We start from the raw sequence: 20,901 nt of genomic DNA, 5'->3' as shown, positions 1-20,901 counted from the left end.
ACAGCTTTACATACCTAAGGGAAGAAATGACGCAGACTCCTGAAACCAAGATGAAGCCGCCTCAGCCAAAACAAACCTTTCCCCCGCCCCCGGCAGTCCAGGATCAGTGCTTCTCAGCAGACTTTTCTCTCTGTTTCAGCACAGTTGTTGCCAGGAGCTGCCTGCCGGCTTCTGTCCCGGGGCAGCTCCCTCCCAGGTAACTGCCTGTGCAAGCAGGTCAAACTTGCTAAGGCCAGTACGTCACAACCACTGTCTAGAATGGAGAAATTACTAGACGAACATTGCAGTACTTAGTACATGCTGAACGCCTCTTCCCTCTGCCTCGCCTGAACACAGCCGCCATCGCCTCCTCTGCGGAAGTGCTTCTCTTTCCCCTATTCCCAACTGTGACAGATACCACATCCCCTCCTCCCCCCCTCCCCAAGCAGCAGCCGCCAAAGAAGGAATGAACTATTTCATCTGCTCTATAGGGGGAGAACACAAATTAGGATCTCTTTCCCTTCTCTAACGCAGGAAGACAATATCACTTCTTTCTTTTCTCCTTTAGCCTTCTACACGCCCACAAGGGAAGGGATTAAGCTCCTTTCAGCTGGACTTGCTTATTTTTTCTCTTTTTTTCCCCCGTTTTTTCGTGTTGTTTTTTTTTTTTTTCTCTCTTCGCTCAGGTTAGTATCAACAAGCTTTCTAGAGGGAGAGAGGGAGCATAGTGGTATCTTCTACTGCAGGTTGAAGTGAACTGTGGGATTGGACAGTAGAGACTAGACAGCAATGTCTAAGCTATAGGGGAAGGGCAAGCAAAATTTTGTTCCTCCACCCCTCTTCCCGTTCTGGCGCGTGCGCATACGTGTGGGGTGGGGGCAGATGGTACGGCGGGAGCACTGTTGGCCTCGGGGAAGCTTTAGTGGAAGGGGTGTGTATATATATATATTGTATTTATGTATGTATATTATACAAAGCACGTATCCTATGCATGTGTATGGTGTTGATTGCTTGGGGAAGGGGAGTGAGAGAGCACGAGCAGAGGGGGGAAGTCGCATGTGCAAATGTAAGCAGGTTGGGACGAGGTTGGGGGGTGCTGCGCATGGGCGGAGAGGGGTCTCTGGGAATCAGAGATGAGGTTGGGTGGTGTCTGCACTAGGAGGGGGTGTGTGTGCGTGGATGTAGATGTAGATGTGTTTGGCAGCTTGGTTTCAGTATCCCTCGTCTAGCCAGAAGGTGGGCGGGGAAGGTAATGACGTGGGGTGGGGGCTACCCTTGCTGGAGCACTCTGTCGGCATCCTCTTCCTATCCCCTGGTGTTTTTATCTCTGTCAGTGTGATCTTGAGCGGCTGGAAGCACCTCGGTGGCGGGAAAAGGAGGTGCAGATCCCTCCCCGACCTTATTCGTCTCGTAGCAACAGGCGTCACATCGCTGTGAAAACATGAGCCGAGATTTCAAACCCGGAGATTTGATCTTTGCTAAGATGAAAGGTTATCCCCATTGGCCAGCCAGGGTAAGACAATCCCTCCTCTGCGTGCAGGCTGTTGCTACCTCTTTACCTGTCCTTTTTTCCTCCTCATCACCTTTTCTGCTCTTCCAGTTTTGTGTCGAGAAGAGTGTTTTCAGACACCTATAGAGAAGAAAACAGATAAATTGTGTCGTGCCTCTATCTTGCCAATGTGTGTGTCCGTGTGTGTGGTAGCACTGCTGTTGCTGAAAGTGACTTCTAAATCACGCTGCAGATCCCACACTGTGGTTTGTTCTTGGCTTATGGTGCTTTATAAGTCTCTCTTTTTTGACATGTACCACTGTCTAGTAGCCATTAGCTGTCATTAGGTTTTTTAAGTTGTGGAAGGGCTGCTTGAATTCTATATGTGAAGATATGAATTGGGTTTGTGTTAAAGTCAAGCAGTAATTTCTGAAAGTCTTAAAAACTGGAAATGAATTAAGTAATAGCGTTTTTAGGAGGAAAAAGTCCTATTGAACTTCATATTTATTTCTTTAAAGCTTTCTATATGTCTGCAGTGGGTTGACCCTGGACAGCAACTAAACACCCACCAGCTGCTTGCTCACTCCCCTCACAGCACAATGGGGGACAAATTAGAAGAAAAAAAGCAAGGAAAAACATGTGGGTTAAGAAAAAGACATTTTATTAAGTGAAGGAAAGGGAGGAAAAAAACCCGCAAGTGATGCAGAAGCAATCACTCACCACCTCCCACCAGCAGACTGACACCCAGGCAGTCTCCAAGCAATGGCTATTTTGGAAAGACCAAACCCCCATTTTTTTTTATTGCTGAGCATGACTTTATATGGCATGGAATATCCCTTTGGTCAATTTGGGTCAACTGTCCTAGCTGTGTGTCCTCCCAAATACTTGCCCATATCTAGCCTATTCCTGGGGGGGGGGGCAGGGTGGGGAAAAAGAGAGAAAGCCTCCACACTGTGAAAACACTGTTCAGCAATAGACAAAACATTGGTGTGTTATCAACACTGTTTTAGCCACAGATCTAAAACACAGCATCATATGGGCTGCTATGAAGAAAGTTCCCAGCCAGATCCAGTACAATGTCTTTTTGTGACATGATACAAAAAAATCGGAGATCTCCAAACCCCCTTGCTTTCTAACTTTCCTCACCGAAGTGGGAAGCTAGGTGCGGCTGGGTAAGGAGTCCGAAAGAAAACTCAATAACACCAGAGTGTGTTATTAAGCAGGCATTCTTTATTGCAGCGCTGGGCAGCACTGGGGATTATCCACCATGAGTGCTCTGCCGATTTTGCAGATTTTCAGAGATTATATACCATAAAGTTATACATAGTCATAAGATTCCCAATAACTCATTTGCATAGTCATGAGATTTCCTGGAACTCATTAATATATGTAAATGTCCGTTCCGCATGCGCAGTCGTTTTCTCTGGTGGTCGTCAGGGGTCTTCAGATGAAGGCTTATAGTCTTCCTCGCTGTGTTCGCTAACTGACCCCTGCTTTTGCGCAAACTCAGTCCAGGGATCACGTAGGTCACGTAGGCTGTGTCCTTCAAGGCAGCTGTTGCAACTCCCTTATCTTTAGGTTTCTGTGCCTCTGTTTTCCCAAGGCCAAGTTGTCTGAAGTGAAATACAGCCATCCTAATTAAAAAAAGGCTCCCCTTTGTTTATTTATATAACTAGGTTAGTCGAATGTCTAAGGTATTTACAACATCCTCCTTGTTCTTGGGGCCCTCAACCGTTTCAGACATGTGTAGATATTTTCAAATAGAGAATTTGATACTCTCTTTTTGTGATAAATGATACAAAAATCGGAGATCTCCAAACCCCCTTGCTTTCTAACTTTCCTCACCGAAGTGGGAAGCTAGGTGCGGCTGGGTAAGGAGTCCGAAAGGAAACTCAATAACCCCAGAGTGTGTTATTAAGCAGGCATTCTTTATTGCAGCGCTGGGCAGCACTGGGGATTATCCACCATGAGTGCTCTGCCGATTTTGCAGATTTTCAGAGATTATATACCATAAAGTTATACATAGTCATAAGATTCCAAATAACTCATTTGCATAGTCATGAGATTTCCCAGAACTTATTAATATATGTAAATGTCCGTTCCGCACGCGCAGTCGTTTTCTCTGGTGGTCGTCAGGGGTCTTCAGATGAAGGCTTATAGTCTTCCTCGCTGTGTTCGCTGACTGACCCCTGCTTCGCGCAAACTCAGTCCATGGATCACGTAGGCCACGTAGGCCGTGTCCTTCGAGGCAGCTGTTGCAACTCCCTTATCTTTAGGTTTCTGTGCCTCTGTTTTCCCAAGGCCAAGTTGTCTGAAGTGAAATACAGCCATCCTAATTAGAAACTATCTTTTCAAGGCCCAGTCGTCTGAAGTGAGATATACCCATCTAAATTAAAAAAAGGTTCCCCTTTGTTTATTTATATAACTAGGTTAGTCGAATGTCTAAGGTATTTACAACATCCTCCTTGTTCTTGGGGCCCCCAACCGTTTCATAAATCAACAAAAGCACTTGATTTTTCCCATAATGCAAGTTAATTCTTAGAAATGAAGACTGCTATACCATTAGCACAACAAATTCCGAGATTGTACAAAAACCAAATGGTACAGAAATGCTATTGCCAAATAGCTGATCCTTTGTGATAAAAAAAAACCCCTCCCAAAATCTTAAGTTTTGGTAGGAGTACTCTTGACTATTAAAGTTAGCTATTCCTATTTCTATAGAGTAGGTTGAGGGAGCAAGTATGTAATAAGTCTTCCAGTCCTCTTTCCTGTTCTCCCTGCTCCCTTCAAGACTCACCAAAGCACAGATAACAAAGTCAGCCAACAAACACAGCAGTTTGCACAGAAGGGCGCAAAGAAAAGGGCCTCAGCTGAATTCATACCAGAGTAAACAGTATGGTGGTTCTAGTCTAAGGCAATTTATACATGAACAAATTCTGCTTCACTGCTCCCAGGAAACCAACTGAGCCACCCTTGGGGAAATGTGCCACCCAGAAGGTTGTGCTAAGTTCTCACCAGTCATTGTGCCTGTATCATATCATGCACAAACACCGCCATGTCATTCAGAAAGGTTCCTCATATATTTTCCTCTGAAAGTGAATGCAATAGTGCTACTGCAATATAGAGCGCACACATTTCACTAGGTTCATAGTGTAGTTTGCAGGGAAAACTTACATTTATTTACTTACAATGTCTATATAAAATAATTAGAAATGTAACAGAGGACAGAGTAGATATTCGATCAAACTGGTTTTGTAAGATACTCTGAAGGTGCTTTCATTCCGATCAAAAGGTCAGTGCTTTGTGTCCTGATCCTGCAGTCACTTAACACTTGCTTATCTGAAGGTCATGATTATTCCACTGAAGCTCCATACCTGTGCATGTGTATGAGTTTGGAAAATGAAAGGCCTTACCTCCAGATTCATGGAAGCATCTTTATACAAACTTGAAGTAAGTTCAATCCTTTTAAATGCTTTCCTGACCTGGGACAGTGGTGATCAGCCAAGTTTACACATCAAACAATAGGCAAATCACAGCATCACTGAAGCCAGTGGCAATACCATTGTAAATTCCAAGGGGAACAAGATTTGACATATGGATATAAACATGGATATAGAATACTGTTCTTTTAAGAAAATGGACTACTGTATACCTTCTTATGGACAACACAAGGTAGAAGTCGGTGTTGAGTCGCCAAACTTGCATGTGATAGGGAACATGGGGTATGGTGGCTTTAATCTCACTTTTCATGCAATTATTATTAGTATTAGTAGTATTAGTATTATTTTGTTTATTTTTATTTCAATTATTAAACTGTTCTTATCTCAACCCACAAGTTTTACTTTTTTTTTCGATTCTCCTCCCCATCCCACTGTAGGGGGGGGGAGGAGTGAGAGAGCAGCTGTGTGGTGCTTAGTTACCAGCTGGGATTAAACCACAACAGAGGACATCTTTCCTAGTTGTCTCACTGAGTACTTGTGACAAGAAGTTATCTCCCACGAACTTCAGGAATTTCCCAGACTTGCTTGTCACAGCAGTATGATATTCCCAGTTGATGCCTGCGAAGTTGGAATCTCCCGTAAGGACAGGTGGCTACCGATCCAGAGATTCCTCCTAATTGCCTATAGAATAACTCATCAGTGCTATCATCCCAGCTGGGCGATCGGTAATAGACACCCACTACAACATCTGCTTTGTTTTCCATCCCCCTAATCCTCACCCAGAGGCTCTCAACCTCATCATCACTAACTGTAAGGGCTGTACGGTCAAACCTCTCCCTTACATACAGTGCGACACCTCTGCCTCGCCTGCCCTGCCTATCCCTCCTGAACAGCCTGTAGCCCTCCATCCCAGCACTCCAGTCCTGGAACTCATTCCACCAAGTCTCGCTAATACCAATGACATCATAGCTCTGGGAATGGACCAACGCTTTCAGTTCATCCTGTCTGTTTCTCATACTGTGTTTGTTGGTGTACAAGCATTTCAGATGTGCTCCTAAGCCCTCCGTGCTCCCAGGAGCAGCGTAAATGTTCCCACTAGCATTGCCACCCTCAGGTGATGCCATGCCATATAAAATGACAATCTAATGAAATTGCTGTACATGAGTAATCAACCTACCCTAGTCTTTAATTGGACCTCATGTTTTAGCTGTAAGAATTTGCTGTGCAGAACTATATATTTGTAATACAATCACTTACCAACATGAACTTGTTTGTGGCTCAAAGATTTATTAATGCTAACATTTACTTCCCACAGGAGTATTCTTTGTTTAATTCAAAGATTTTTCTGACACGAGTTTCATGTCAATCATTTTATCCTTGCTGAAATGCAGCTACCTCTCAAGATAGCACATAACAACTTATTACAATACCATATCAGAGTTAGAACAGGAAATGCACAGCACTTATATTGAACCACACAGGAAATTTAAATATTCAAAACATAATCAACCAGGTTGGAATTTAGGTAACACACTGAAATAACACCACTATCTTTGTGAGAAGCACTGGGAGATTTTTAGGGTTTGTTTACACAATGGCTTTCAGACAGAAATGAGCTCACTTTGTCCTCACACTGAGCTACTGGACAAGGGCCAGCCCTGCTCTGGAAACAGTATTAATGTGTAAGTGTGACACTGTGTCCATCCTCATAAGACTTTCAGCAGAAATAACTGCTGACCTTGTTTGGTTCCTCATTGCTGAGGAGAGCACTCTTCAAGGTAAGATGGCTATAGGTCTTTCTCCACTGTTAAATGCTGGCAACAGCAAACTGGAGATTATTTTTTTTTCCACTAATCTGTTGAAAACAAAGGTAACACACATACACACAGCCAAATTCTGCCTTTTATCACAGTCATACATCCCCACTTGCAAATTTGAGATTCAGCACAGAGAATATCATAATCTACCACTGGTATATACAACAGTAATATCTGTGTAAAAAAATTAAAGCAGCACAGAGTAAATATGTTTACCAGGCAATTCAGACTGATATCTGCCATCCTGTATCTTTCAGAATTAGCCTAGAAGAATTGTATCTAAAATATTTGGAGTTTTGTAAGGACATTTCCATGGGGGGGATGTTACACAAAAGGACTACTGTGAGGTAATGTCATGGACATAGAAATGAAGAACTGAGGGTCCAAATGAGCATTTTGCTTTGCTGCTGCTAAGACCAAGTCTGCATTTTGTGTTTTATAATCCCAGTACTGACACCTAACACTTTGCAAGCCCCTTGAACCATCCTGTGACCCCCACCCAGAGCATCATAACAAGCTGTCACGGTTTAAAGCTGGGCCGGCTATTAAACCTGCGGCAGATGCTCTCTGTTATCCCCCCCCCGCCCCTCCCCCCAAAGGGAAAGGGAAAGGGAAAAGGGAGAGAGACTTCCAGGTTGGAAAATTAAAACAGTTTTAATAAACTATAATAATGGAAAAGAGTATAATAATAATAATAGAAATAATCAAATATATACAAATATATATACAAAACCAAGATTGAGCTCCCCTGAAGTCAGCCACGTCACCACCGGCACTGCAGGGCAGGCTCCGGGAAGGCCCAGGCTGGGCCTAGCGATGGTCGAGAGCTGGATTCAGGAATGCACGGATCGGGATCGGGGGCAGCAGGAAAACAGACGGAGTCCTCTTTGGACACTGGCCATAGCAGAAAGAGGGCGAGACCCTCGTGATCCCCCCGCTTTATACCGAGAATGACGTGTATGGGATGGAATACCCTCGTTGGTCAATTTTGGGTCACCTGCCCTGTCTGCTTCCCCCTGCAGCTGCGACCCCCCTTCGGCTCTTCACTCGTAAGCAGTGAGGAATTCAGCAGTGACCTTGATTTCTCTAAGACTAAGTACAGCAAGAGCCTTTCTGCATAACACCCCTACCGGTGCCTCAGCGATAACTACAAACTTCGAGCGTTATCAGTCCTGGAAGCGGACACTGTCTGCACAACATGCAGTTAGTTTCAGAAAGTGCAGTTACTTAGAGGAGACTTAGCTGAAAGTAAAAATCACTGAAAGGAAAATCGGCCTGGTTTAGGCCAAACCAGGACACAAGCAGTTTGAGAAACACTAAGGTGACTAGGATGGTATTGCACTTTCTAAGATCCAATTCAGTGTTTGGAGGGTTCTGGCTTAGAAATACATCCCGTTAGGGTGGCAGTGAAGTCCCTGTGTGTGTGTGTGTAATGGGGGAGGGAGTGGGCAGGGGCAGGTTCCAAGGAATCATACCTGGTATCAATTGTGCTGTTGCCTTGGTGATATTTACAGGAGCAGTGTTTGGTTGCAGCTGGCTAGAGCTGACTTTTGGTTCTGCACTCACAGAAGGGGAGGATGTCACTTCACAGGCTGGGACCTGGTTTGGTACAGGTTGGAGGATTTCTTCTGAGGCAGCTTGCTCTTCTTGCCCAGGGAGCTGCAGGTCTGACAAAATGCTAATCTGTTTGCTGGTATTGGAACTGCTGACTGGCATCTGAAGGGCTACCTGCTGGCTAGTTGCAGTACTAGCTGACCCTCTGGCTGGGGAAGTCATAGTTACCCTGACAGGCTTCTGAAAAGCAGGCCATGACAGGACTGGTGAGGAAGCAGACATGTTCTGTAAGTCTAGATCAGCACTCAGAGGAGGTATTACAAGGGGAGTAGGCTTGAATGAGCAAATGTAGGGGGGGCAGCATGAGCCTGAGGCTTGGGCTTTGACATCTCAACACTGCCAGTCAGTTCTGCATTAGCAGCAATATAATAATCTTCTGAGATCTCCTGTTTAATTTTCTTGGCTATCACATCATTGCTGCTTTCATTGGTGACCCAGGCCTGGGAGCATGACAGAGATGTTGAAGAGAGACCTCCTGCAGCTCTTTTCCAGGAGGTGTTTTGGGCTCTTTGGGGAGGAGTTATGGGAGGAAGTGAGCAGGTTGCATAGTATCAGAGAAGATGAAAGGGAGAAAGACAGGATCTTCTCTGAGACACAATAGCTTGAAGAGCCCCAGACCCCAACTGCAGTAGAGACACAGGCAGTGTCCACCCCTAGTACTAAGGTAAGTGCAACCTCTGGAGAAGAATGGAAGCTGGGGACTTGTGGCACCAAGAGGAAGGCTCCTGCCCCACCTAAGGGCTTACAGCTACAAACAGGTTCACCGCCCTCAAAAGTGAAGCCAGATGTGCTTTCAAGCAAAGGATCTGGGCCACCTCACCCTAAACCAATACAAGACCACCAGGAAGAAGCAGCGAGTGATAGGAGTGGGTGACTCCCTGCTGCAGGGGTCAGAGGCACCCATCTGCCTACCTGACCTGTCAACAAGAGAGGTCTGCTGCTGGCTGGGGGCCTGGATCTGGGATGTTGTGGAGGGACTGCCCAAGTTTGCCTGGCCCTCTGACTACTACCCCCTGCTGTTCTTCCATGTGGGCACCAATGATACTGCCAGGGGCAATCTGGAAAGTATCAAAAGTGACTACAGAGCTCTGGAGGTAGCAGTTAAGGGCATGAGGGCCCAGGTGGTGTTCTCAATCCTGCCAGTGAGGGGAAAGGGTGTGAGGAGGAGGGCCCTGATAATGCACGTCAACAATTGGTTCTGGAACTGGTGTCAGCAACAGGGTTTTAGTTTCTATGACCATGGGACTCAGTTTGCAGATCAGCATCTGCTTGGGAAAGGTGGGATACACCTCACTAAGCGGGGCAAAGGTATCTTTGCCAGTAGGATGTCTGACCTGGTAAGGAGGGCTTTAAACTAGGAATGATGGAAAAGGGAGAGAGTTACCAGAAGCCCTGCGAGGGAGTGTCAGACAGGGTTGATAAGCAAAGGGCCTGGAGTAATGTGACAGGAAGGGATCACAAAATCAAAAAAACAGGACACAAGCAGAGTCATCTGCAGCATTTGTGTGTAAGCAAGGAAGTACCTACAAGGCACCATTATGGAGAAAACCACAAAAGCCTTTGTGGGAAACTGGTATGCTAGGGTGCCTCTGACCTAGTAAGGAGGAATGATGGGGGAGGGGCCCTGGATCCTAGTCTCCTCAGCTGCTGGCTCCTGGACATATGAGCCCCCGAGGACACAGCCCTACTCCAGTTGATAGTACAAACTGTTATGCATACATAGCTGGCAGCTCCTGGGCAGACTGAGTGCCTGAGCCCAGCTTCTGGAGGGATCCAACTTGTATATATGTTCTCACTAGTGGACCTCCAATTGCTCAGCCAGGGAGGAGAGCAGGATGAGGCCGTTGGTGCTGTCTGTGTTTCTGTGAGTGCTCTGAGTGTCTGTCTGTGTTGCTCTTTGTGGCTGGCCATGTATATATGTATATATCATAGAATCATAGAATGGTTTCGCTTGGAAGGGACCTTAAAGATCATCTAGTTCCAATCCCCCTGCCATAGGCAGGGACACCTTTCCACTAGACCAGGTTGCTCAAAGCCCCATCCAACCTGGCCTTAAACACTGCCAGGGAGGGGGCATCCACAACTTCTCTGGGCAACTTGTTCCAGTGTCTCACTACCCTCACAGGAAATAATTTCTTCCTCATATCTAATCTAAATCTCCCCTCTTTCAGTTTAAAACCATTCCCCCTCGTCCTATCACTACTTGCCCTTGCAAAAAGTCCCTCTCCCGCTTTCCTGTAGGCCCCCTTCAGGTACTGGAAGGCTGCTAGAAGGTCTTCCTGGAGACTTCTCCAGGCTGAAGAGCCCCAACTCTCTCAGCCTCTCTTCATAGGAGAGGTGCTCCAGCCCTCTGATCATCTTCGTGGCCCTCCTCTGGACTCGCTTCAACAGCTCCATGTCCTTCTTATGTTGGGGCCCCAGAGCTGAACGTAGTATTCTGGGTGGGGTCTCACGAGAGCAGAGTAGAGGGGCAGAATCACCTCCCTCGACCTGCTGGCCACGCTGCTTTTGATGCAGCCCAGGACACGGTTGGCTTTCTGGGCTGCAAGAGCACATTGCTGCCTCGTGTTGAGCTTCTCGTCAACCATCACCCCCCAAGTCCTTTTCCTCAGGGCTGCTCTCAATCTGCCATCAATCAAGTCCATGTCTCTCCAATTTGGACACAAGGATGTCATGTGGGACAGTGTCAAATGCTTTGCACAAGTCCAAGTAGATTACGTCAGTCGCTCTTCCCCTATCCACCAGTGCTGTAACCCCGTTGTAGAAGGCCACCAAATTTGTCAGGCACAATTTGCCCTTAGTGAAGCCATGTTGACTGTCACCAATCACCTCCTTGATTTCCGTGTGCCTCAGTATAGTTTCCAGGAGGATCTGCTCCATGATCTTGCCAGGCGCAGAGGTGAGACTGACTGGCCTGTCATTCCCCGGGTCTTCCTTTTTTCCCTTCTTGAAGATGGGGGTTATGTTTCCCCTTTTCCAGTCAGTGGGGACTTCCCCAGACTGCCATGACTTCTCAAAAATGATGGATAGCGGCTTAGCAACTTCATCTGCCAGTTCCCTCAGGACCCATGGATGTACCTCATCAGGTCCCATGGACTTGTGCACCTTCAGGTTCCTTAGATGGTCTCGAACCTGATCTTCTCCTACAGTGGGTGATTCTTCATCCTTCCAGTCCCTGCCTCTGCCTTCTGCGACTTGGGCGGTGTGGCTAGAGCACTTGCCAGTGAGGACTGAGGCAAAAAAGTCATTGAGTACCTCAGCCTTCTCCATATCCCGGGTAACCAGGTCTCCCGTTTCCTTCCAGAGAGGGCCCACGTTTTCCCTAGTCTTCCTTTTATCACTGACACACCTCTAGAAGCATTTCTTGTTGCCCTTGACGTCCCTGGCCAGGTTTAATTCTGTCAGGGCTTTAGCTTTCCTAACCTGGTCCCTGGCTTCTCGGATAATTTCCCTGTATTCCTCCCCGGCTACCTGTCCTTTCTTCCACCCTCTGTAGGCTTCCTTCTTGTGCCTGAGTTTATCCAGATGCTCCTTGTTCATCCATGCGGGCCTCCTGGCGTTTTTGCCTGCCTTCCTTTGTCGGGATGCATCGCTCCTGAGCTTGGGGGAGTTGCCAGCAAACAAATGAAGAATTTATGTGATGTAAACACAAAACACCTGTAGTGATCCTAAATGGGTCGGGAATAAAAAGAAGACAGGTAAAGGTGACATTCTAGTCAATATCTACTACAGGCTACCTGACTAGGAAGAACAAGTGTATCAGGCCCTCTACAGACAGCTAGGAGCAGCTGCATGTTCAGAGGCCCTGGTCCTTATGGGGGTCTTCAACCACCCCAATATCTGCTGGAGGGTCAACACAGCAGGGCAGTTCCTGGACTGTATAGATGACAACTTCCTGACCCAAGTGATAGAGGAGCCAACAAGGTTCTCTGCTGGACCTCCTACTCACCAACAAGGAGGGGCTCATTGGGGATCTGAAGGTTTAAGGTAGCCTTGGCTGCAGTGATCATGAGATGGTGGAGTTCAGGATCCCGAGAGGAGGACAAAAAGCAGAATCACAACCCTGGATTGCAGGGCAAGAGACTTTGACATCTTCAAAGATCTGCTTGGAAGAGTCCTGTGGGAAAAGGTCCTGGAGGGAAGAAGGAAATCTGGTTAATATTCAAGGATTACCTCCAAGGTCAAGAGTGGTCAATCTCTCTGGAAAAACTCAAATGGAAGAAGGTAGTCTATGGAATGTGGAAAAAGGGACAGGCCACTTGGGAGGAATATAGGAAGGCTGTCAGAGTATGCAGGGATGTGACGAGGAAGGCTAAGGCCCACTTGGAATTAAAACTGGCAAGGGACATCAAGGACAATAAGAAGGGCTTCTTCAAGTACATCAGCAGCAAAAGGAAGACTAGGGAAAATGTGGGCCTGCTGCTGAATGAGGAGGGTGCCCTGGTGACGGAGGATACAGAGAAGGTGGAGTTACTGAATGCCTTCTTTGCTCCAGTCTTTACTGCTAAGGCTGTCGTTCAGGAATCCCAGGCCCTAGAAGTAAGAGAGAAAGTGTGGAGAAAGGAAGACTTTCCCTTGGTTGTGGAGGATCAAGTTAGAGATCATTTAGGCAAACTGGACACCCACAAATCTATGGGCCCCAACAGGATGCACCCACGAGTGTTGAGGGAACTGGCAGATGTTATTGCCCAGCCACTCTCCATCATCTTTGAAAGGTCATGGAGAACAGGAGAGGTTCCTGAGGACTGGAGGAAGGCCAATGTCACTCCAGTCTTCAAAAAGGGCAAGAAGGAGGACCCCAGAAACTACAGGCTGGTCAGCCTCACCTCCATCCCTGGAAAGGTAATGGAACAGCCCATTCTGGGTGTCTTCTCTAAGCATGTGGAGGAAAGAAGGTGATCAGGAGTAGTCACATGGATTCACCAAGGGGAAATCATACTTGACCAATCTGATAGCCTTCTATGACGACATGACCAGCGGGGTAGATGAGGGTAGAGCAGTCACTATTGTCTACCTTGACTTCAGCAAGGCTTTTGACACTGTCTCCCATCACATCCTCATAGGAAAGCTCAGCAAGTGTGGGTTAGATGAGTGGACAGTGAGGTGGATTGAGAACTGGCTGAATGGCAGAGCTCAGAGGGTTGTGGTCAGTGGTGCTGAGTCTAGTTGGAGGTCTGTAGCTAGTGGTGTTCCCCAGGGGTCAGTACTGGGTCCAGTCTTGTTTAACTTATTCATCAATGATCTGGACGAAGGGACTGAGTGTACCCTCAGCAAGTTTGCAGATGACACAAAGCTGGGAGGAGTGGCCGATACACCAGAAGGCTGTGCTGCCATTCAGCGAGACCTGGACAGGCTGGAGAGCTGGGCAGAGAGGAATCTCATGAAGTTCAACAAAGGCAAGTGTAGGGTCCTGCACCTAGGGAGGAATAACCCCATGCACCAGTACAGGCTGGGGGTTGACCTGCTGGAAAGCAGCTCTGCAGAGGACCTGGGAGTTCTGGTGGACAAGTTCACCATGAGCCAGCAATGTGCTCTTGTGGCCAAGAAGGCCAGTGGTATCCTGGGATGCATTAGGAAGAGTGTGGCCAGCAGGTCAAGGGAGGTTATCCTGCCCCTCTACATGGCCCTGGTGAGGCCACACCTGGAGTACTGTGTCCAGTTCTGGGTTCCCCAGTTCAAGAAAGACAAGGAACTACTGGAGAGAGTCCAGCGAAGGGCTACAAAAATGATTAGAGGACTGGAACATCTAACATCTCTCTTATGAGGAAAGGTTGAGTGAGCTGGGTCTGTTTAGCCTGTAGAAGAGAAGACTGAGGGGGGATCTTCTCAATGCTTACAAATACCTTAGGGGCGGGTGTGAAGAGGATGGGGCCAGACTCTTCTCAGTGGTGCGCAGCGATGGGACAAGGGGCAATGGGCACAAACTGAAACATGGGAAATTCCATCTAAATATGAAGAAAAACTTCTTTGAGGGTGACAGAGCACTGGAACAGGCTGCCCAGGGAGGTTGTGGAGTCTCCTCTGGAGATATTCAAAACCTGCCTGGATGCAACCCTGTGCAATGTGCTCTAGGTGAACCTGCTTTGGCAGGGGGTTGGGCTAGATGATCTCCAGAGGTCCCTTCCAACCCTAACCATTCTGTGATTCTGTGATCTCAAGGAGTAGGAAGTCAGGCAAAAATGCCCGGAGGCCTGCATGGATGAACAAGAAGCTCCTGGCCAAACCCAAACACAAAAAGGAAGCATGCAGATGGTGGAAGCAAGGATAGGTAACCTGGGAGAAATACAGAAACATTCTCTGAGCATGCAGGGATGAGGTTAGGAAAGATAAAGCCCAAATCAAATTGAATTTGGCCAGGGATGTCAATGGCAACAAGAAGGGCTTCTGTAAGTACATAGGCGACAAAAGGAAGATGAAGGAAAACGTGGTCCCATTGCTGAATGGGGCAGGGGTCCTGGTGACACAGGACATGGAAAAGGCTGAGGTACTGAATGCCTTCTTTGCCTCAGTCTTTACTGGTAAAACCAGCCATTAGGAATCCCAGGCCCCAGAGACCAGGGGGAAAATCTGGAGCAAGGAAGATGTACCCTTGGTGGAAGAGGATCAGGTCAGGAAATATTTCAGCAACCTGGACATACATAAATCCATAGGCCCTGATGGGATGCACCCACAAGTGCTGAGGGAGCTGGCTGATTTTCATTGCGAGGCCACTCTTGATAATCTTTGATTGATCATTGTGATTGGCAGAGGTGCCTGAAGACTGGAGGAAAGCAGTTGTCACTCCTGTCTTCAAGAAGGGCTAGGAGGACCCAGGGAACTATAGGCAGGTCAGCCTCATCTCCATTTCCGGGAAACTGATGGAGCAGCTAATCCTGGGAACCACTTCCAGGAGAAAGTCATCAGGAGTAGTCATCATGGCTTCACCAAGGGGAAGTCATGCTTGACCAACTTGACAGGCTGAGAGAGTTTGGGTTGTTCAGCCTGGAGAAGAGAAGGCTCTGGGGAGACCTTCTAGCAGCCTTCCAGTACCTGAAGGGGGCCTACAGGAAAGCTGGAGAGGGACTTTTTACAAGGGCATGTAGTGATAGGACAAGGGGTAATGGTTTTAAACTGAAAGAGGGTGGATTTAGATTAGATATTAGGAAGAAATTCTTTACTGTGAGGGTGGTGAGACACTGGAACAGGTTGCCCAGAGATGTTGTGGATTCCACCTCCTTGGAAGTGTTCAAGGTCAAGTTGGATGGGGCTTTGAGCAACCTGGTCTAGTGGAAAGGTGTCCCTGCCTATGGCAGGGGGATTGGAACTAGATGAGCTTTAAGGTCTCTTCCAACCCAAACCATTCTATGATAACCTTCTATGATGAAATGACTGGCCTGGTAGATGAGGGGAGAGCAGTCACTATTGTCTACCTGGACTTCAGGAAGGCCTTTGACACTGTCTTCCATAAGATCCTCACAGAGAAGCTGATGAAGTATGGGCTGGATGAGCAGACAGGGAGGTGGATTGAAAACTGGCTGAACGGCCGGGCCCAGAGCATGGTAATCAGGGGCACATAGTCTAGTTGGAGGCCAGTAAGTAGCAGCGTACCCCAGGGGTCAATACTGGTTCTGATCCTGTTAAATACCTTCATTAATGAGCTAGTTGATGGGGAAGAGTGTGCCCTCAGCAACTTTGCAGACAGCACCAAAACTGGGAAGAGTTGCTGATATGCCAGAGGGTTGTGCTGCCATCCAGAGGGACCTTGACAGGCTGGAGAAATGGGCTGACAGGAACCTCATGAAGTTCAACAAGGGGAAGTGCTAAGTCCTGCACCTGGGGAGGAACAACCCCTTGCACCGATATATGCTGGTGGCCACCCATCTGGAAAGCAGATTTGCAGAAAAGGCCCTGGGGGGTCCTGATGGACACCAGGTTGAACATGAGCCAGCAATGCGCCCTTGCCACAAAGAAGGTGAACGATATCCTGGGCTGCATCAGGCAAAGTATTGCCAGCAGGTTGAGGGAGGTGATCCTTTCCCTCTACTCAGCACTGGTGAGGCCACACCTGGAGTCCTCTGTCCTGTTCTGGGCTCCCCAGTTTGAGAGAGACATGGAAATACTAAAGAGAGTCCAGCAAAGGCCACAAAGAAAGATGATAATTTTTAGCCTAGAGAAGAGAAGGCACATGGGGTGATCTCATCAATGTATATAAATGCCTGAAGGGAGGGTGCAAAGAGGTTGGAGCCAGGCTGTTTTCAGTGGTGCCCAGTAACAGGACCAGAGGCAATGGGCACAACCTGAAACAGAGGAGTTTCTGTCTGAACATCGGGAAACACTTTTTTTTACTGTGAGGGTGACTGAGCACTGTAACAGGTTACCCAGAGAGGTTGTGGAGTCTCCCTCCTTGGAGATATTCAAAAGCCATCTGAACATGGTCATGGGTAAACAGCTCTAGGTGGCCCTGCTTGAGCAGGGGGCTTGGATCGGATGACGTCCAGAGGTCCCTTCCAACCTCAACCATTCTGTGAGTCTGACATTCTGTGATGAGAAGTTCGGTGAGTGCTTTACTTGAGTTCATGGTTGTAGGCTTGTAGACAAAATATTCAGAGGTTAGAATATTAAAAAAAACACAACAAAACAAACCAAAACAGCCTCTATTTTTTTCGTAACATATGACATTTGGGCTTGGGTAAGTCATCAGCTGGGTATGGGAACAGGAAGTGTTGCTATAGATTATGGTGAGGAGGAGGTGATATTTGGGAGGAACTGAATACCGCTTTTTACCTGTACTCCATCCTTTCTTTAAGTAAATGGTAATTTGAAAATTGTTGATGCTATTTTCTCTTTTAACAGTTGTTAGTATTGTTAAAGGATGAGTGCAGCTGCCTTCTCCAGCCAAGGACTTCCTCTTGCTCATCTGCTGGAGCCCAGTCTGGTGAACCTTGGCTTTCTGCCCAGGCTGAGGGATGAGGCTGCTGCTTTCCCATTTGCAAGTTCAACCAGTAGTGAAGCTGAGCACATATCCCAGAGACACACACACACACACAGAGGACTCAGACATAGCTGGCTACACAGACTGCCGCAGACAAGGTGCTGCCTTCAACAGCACCTACATATAGGACTCGCATAAAACAAAGACAGCCAGCCAAGTCCCTTTCCTTTTCCTCTATGGCTGGTAGAGATAGAAATTCAACTAGTGAAGGTACACACACGACACTCTCTAGCTTCACAAGCACACACACGTTTGCTGATTCCCCTGGTACCGTCATTCCTGCTCCGATCCTAGGCCCTCTTACCTGCTTTGTGGGTTCCCTACTCGCCAGCTAGTCCAGCTTGATGCTTACTAGTAAACACAAACAGGCACACACTCGTACACTTGTCTCACAGGCACTCCACATTCGCAAGTCCCCCTGGGCATACCAGCACAGACCCTCCACCCATGTGATACCCCAGACTGGACTCAGGGCTTCCTACTCGCCAGCTAGTCCAGCTTGAAGCTTGCTAGTGAATTACACAAACACACCCATGCACACCTGGTTTTGGGAAGATACACTCTGCCTCCACTCAGCAGCTGGCAGCAGACACGTGGGCTGTGACCCACAGTCCTGCTCCAGCTGCCAGTTTTGAGCCCCTTACTTGTCTCACACACGCCGATCCCTCCTAGTAGATGGTTTTCAGTACTCACCCTGATGTTGCCCCAGTGGCTGGCAGCCAAGACCCCCACCAACTCTAGTAGCTTACACCACAGTCCAGGGTGTGGTGGGTTAATGTTGGCTGGCTGCCAGGTACCCACCAAGCTGCTCTTTCACTCCCCCTCCTCAGCAGGACAGGGGGAGAAAATAAGATTAAAAACCTCATGGGTCAAGATAAGGACAGGGAGATGTCTCACCTGTCACTGTCACGGGCAAAACAGACTCATCTTGGGGAAATTAATTTGTTGCCGCCAATTAAAAATAGAGTAGGATAGTGAGAAACAAAACAAAACTAAAAACACCTTCCCCCCACCCTTCCCTTCTTCCCAGACTCACCTTCACTCCTAACTCTTCTACCTCCTCCACCCACGAAAGGTGCAGGAGGGATGGGGAATGGGGGTTGCAGTCAGTTCATAACACTTCTTCTCTGCTGCTCCTTCCTCCTCATGCTCTTCCCCTGCTCCAGCATGAGGTCCCTCCCACAGGAAACAATCTTTCAAGAACTGCACCAACATGGGTCCTTTCCACAGGGTACAGTCCTTCAGGAACAGACTGCTCCAGCATGGATCCCCAATGGGCCACAGTTCCAGCCAGAAAACCTGCTCCTGCATAGGCTCCTCTCCATAGGCTGGAGTTCCTGCCAGGAGCCTGCTTCTGTGTGGGCTCTCCACAGGCTGCAGCTTCCTTCAGGGCATATCTACCCGCTCTGTCGTGGGGTCCTCCACGGGCTGCTGTGTGGATATCTGCTCTCACGTGGTCTTCCGTGGGCTACGGGGGACAACCTGTTCACCATGGTCTTCTCCATGGGCTGCAGGACAATATCTGCTCCGGCGCCTGGTGCACCTCCTCCTCCTCCTTCTTCACTGACCTTGGTGTCTGCAGAGTTGTTTCTCTCACATTTCCTCACTCCTCTCTCACAGCTGCTGTGCAGCATTTTTTACCCTTTCTTAAATATGTTTTCACAGAGCTGCCACCAGCATCACCAATTGGCTCAGCTTTGACCAGTAGTGGGTCTGTTTTGGAGATAGATGGAACTGGCTCTGTCTGGCACAGGGGCAGCTCATTTTCTCACAGAGGTCACCCCTGCAGCCCCTGCCCTCTTGGTACCAAAACCTTGATATGTAAACCCAATACATGCACCTACAGCCCCAGTCTGACTCCAGTAGATGGCACTTAGTCCTTGCAGCAAACATACATATGGGATAGAGAGTGAGATTATACAGAGAGACAGTTGAGAAAAGATTTAATAAGAAGATAGGACAGACTGCAGTGATCAGGCACAGGGCTCAGCTAGACAAGCGTACTGATCAGCCCTGTTTTTAACCCTTTCTTTCTACCTCCCTCTTTGTTTCTCCCTGCTCTCCGTTTGCCCAACACATCCCTTCATGGGTTTGCATAGTTCTATCGATCCCCTTACCCCTCCCAGTCTGGTGTCTGGGATCTTCCCTGGTTTATAATCTTAGTTGCAAAGTCGAGGTTGGTCTTCCTGGAAGTGGCGCCTGTAGTTTCTTGATAGCCCATCAATTAGTGTGAATGGCAAGCTTTGTTTCTTCTCACTCTCTCTGTGTTTGTTTTGTCAGGTCTGTGTCTCTGCATATTTTGTTTCTAGCTTCCCCTTTTTCCTTAGTTTCCCAACTGACAAGGTCCCCGATTAGATAACCTTGCTGGAATAAACATTCTTACACTCCACATATCCTTAACAGTTAGAGTGAGTGAACAGGTTTGGTTCTGGTCACTGCATCCCTTATTATTTGTTGGTCAGGTTTGTGTCCCTGTATATTCTTGTTTATGGCTTCCTCCTTTTCTTATACCTTTTTTTTGCATTGAAAAGGTCCTTGACCAGATACCCTTAAAGGAGCAGACACTCTCCTTCTACATACCCTTACAAATATCACTCGTTTATTTGGGCTTTTTTAATATATAATCCTTGAGTCTTGTTTTGTTTAAATCTCTCTCACTTTTTCCATAGTATTTTGTTTCTTGATGTTAATACTTAACACAAGTGTTTTCCCCTAAAGTGTTTTTAATTGTTACTAAACTTTAATTCTAGTCTCTCTTTCTCTTAGGTGGATGAAATTCCAGATGGAGCAGTAAAACCTCCTATGAATAAAATGCCTATATTCTTTTTTGGCACTCATGAGACGTAAGTCCTTTAGATTAAAGGGCATATTGTTTTCATTGCAGAATGTCTTAACAGTAGCTTAACAGTTTGCATCGTGTGTTTGAGAATTATGTGATTCAGTGGCAGACTATATTTTCTTAAATTAATCTCTAATGGCAAAATAGGCAGCTTGCTTTCCACATTTGCTGTGAAATGGTGTGGTTATAGTCTACCATTCCCTGCAACATGCACTTTTTCCTGCTCAGTAAAAAAGCAAGAGCCTACCCAAAGTGTTATGATTGACATATCTTTCTTTCTTTTGTAAGGGATTTTAATTATAGTCCCGTGTATCCTTGTCTCCATTTAGCCCACATCTGAGGCTAAACAATAACCAATTGTTCTATCACCCAGTGACCCCTCCCCATCCGAGAAAGGGAATTGGGAAAAGGAAAGGAGACTCGTGGGTTGAAATTGAAACAGATTTAATAAAATAAGAAAACCAATATCAATACTAATGCTAATATAAAATACACAGAGTTATACTCAGCCCATATAGTGGTCGTGAGCTGTGCACTCCCAGCAGTGAATGCCAGATGTCAAACACTGAGAACACCACAGCTCCAGCGAAAGCGCGACGGTCACAACAAACGGGAGAGCAGGCCTCTGGAGCAGAATGATGGGTGAGACCCTCCAGGGAGGCAACCATTGAGAAGAGAGAGGCCATCCCCAGCAAACTTTCCAATTTATAGTGAACCGTTAAAGAAAATTGGCAGAGTCCGGGTCTCTAGGT

The 20,901-nt window shown here is 47.2% G+C and overlaps 1 protein-coding gene across 1 annotated transcript in view; it reads left to right on the top strand.

Moving 5' to 3' along the window:
• The first annotated feature begins 858 nt into the window (after nt 1–858).
• LOC137677185 (PC4 and SFRS1-interacting protein-like) overlaps nt 859–20,901 on the top strand; it is a 39,739-nt gene continuing 19,696 nt past the window's right edge. The window contains exons 1-3 of the mRNA XM_068424449.1: nt 859–910; nt 1,314–1,492; nt 20,077–20,153. Of these exons, the coding sequence (XP_068280550.1) occupies nt 1,421–1,492; nt 20,077–20,153 (149 nt within the window). The 5' untranslated portion in view covers nt 859–910; nt 1,314–1,420. The remainder of the gene's footprint in view (nt 911–1,313; nt 1,493–20,076; nt 20,154–20,901) is intronic.

The sequence above is a fragment of the Nyctibius grandis genome, assembly GCF_013368605.1.
Source record: "Nyctibius grandis isolate bNycGra1 chromosome W unlocalized genomic scaffold, bNycGra1.pri SUPER_W_unloc_2, whole genome shotgun sequence".
Taxonomy (NCBI): domain Eukaryota; kingdom Metazoa; phylum Chordata; class Aves; order Nyctibiiformes; family Nyctibiidae; genus Nyctibius; species Nyctibius grandis.
Note: the sequence above shows the minus strand (reverse complement) of the source record. Positions and strands in the feature narration are given on the sequence as shown.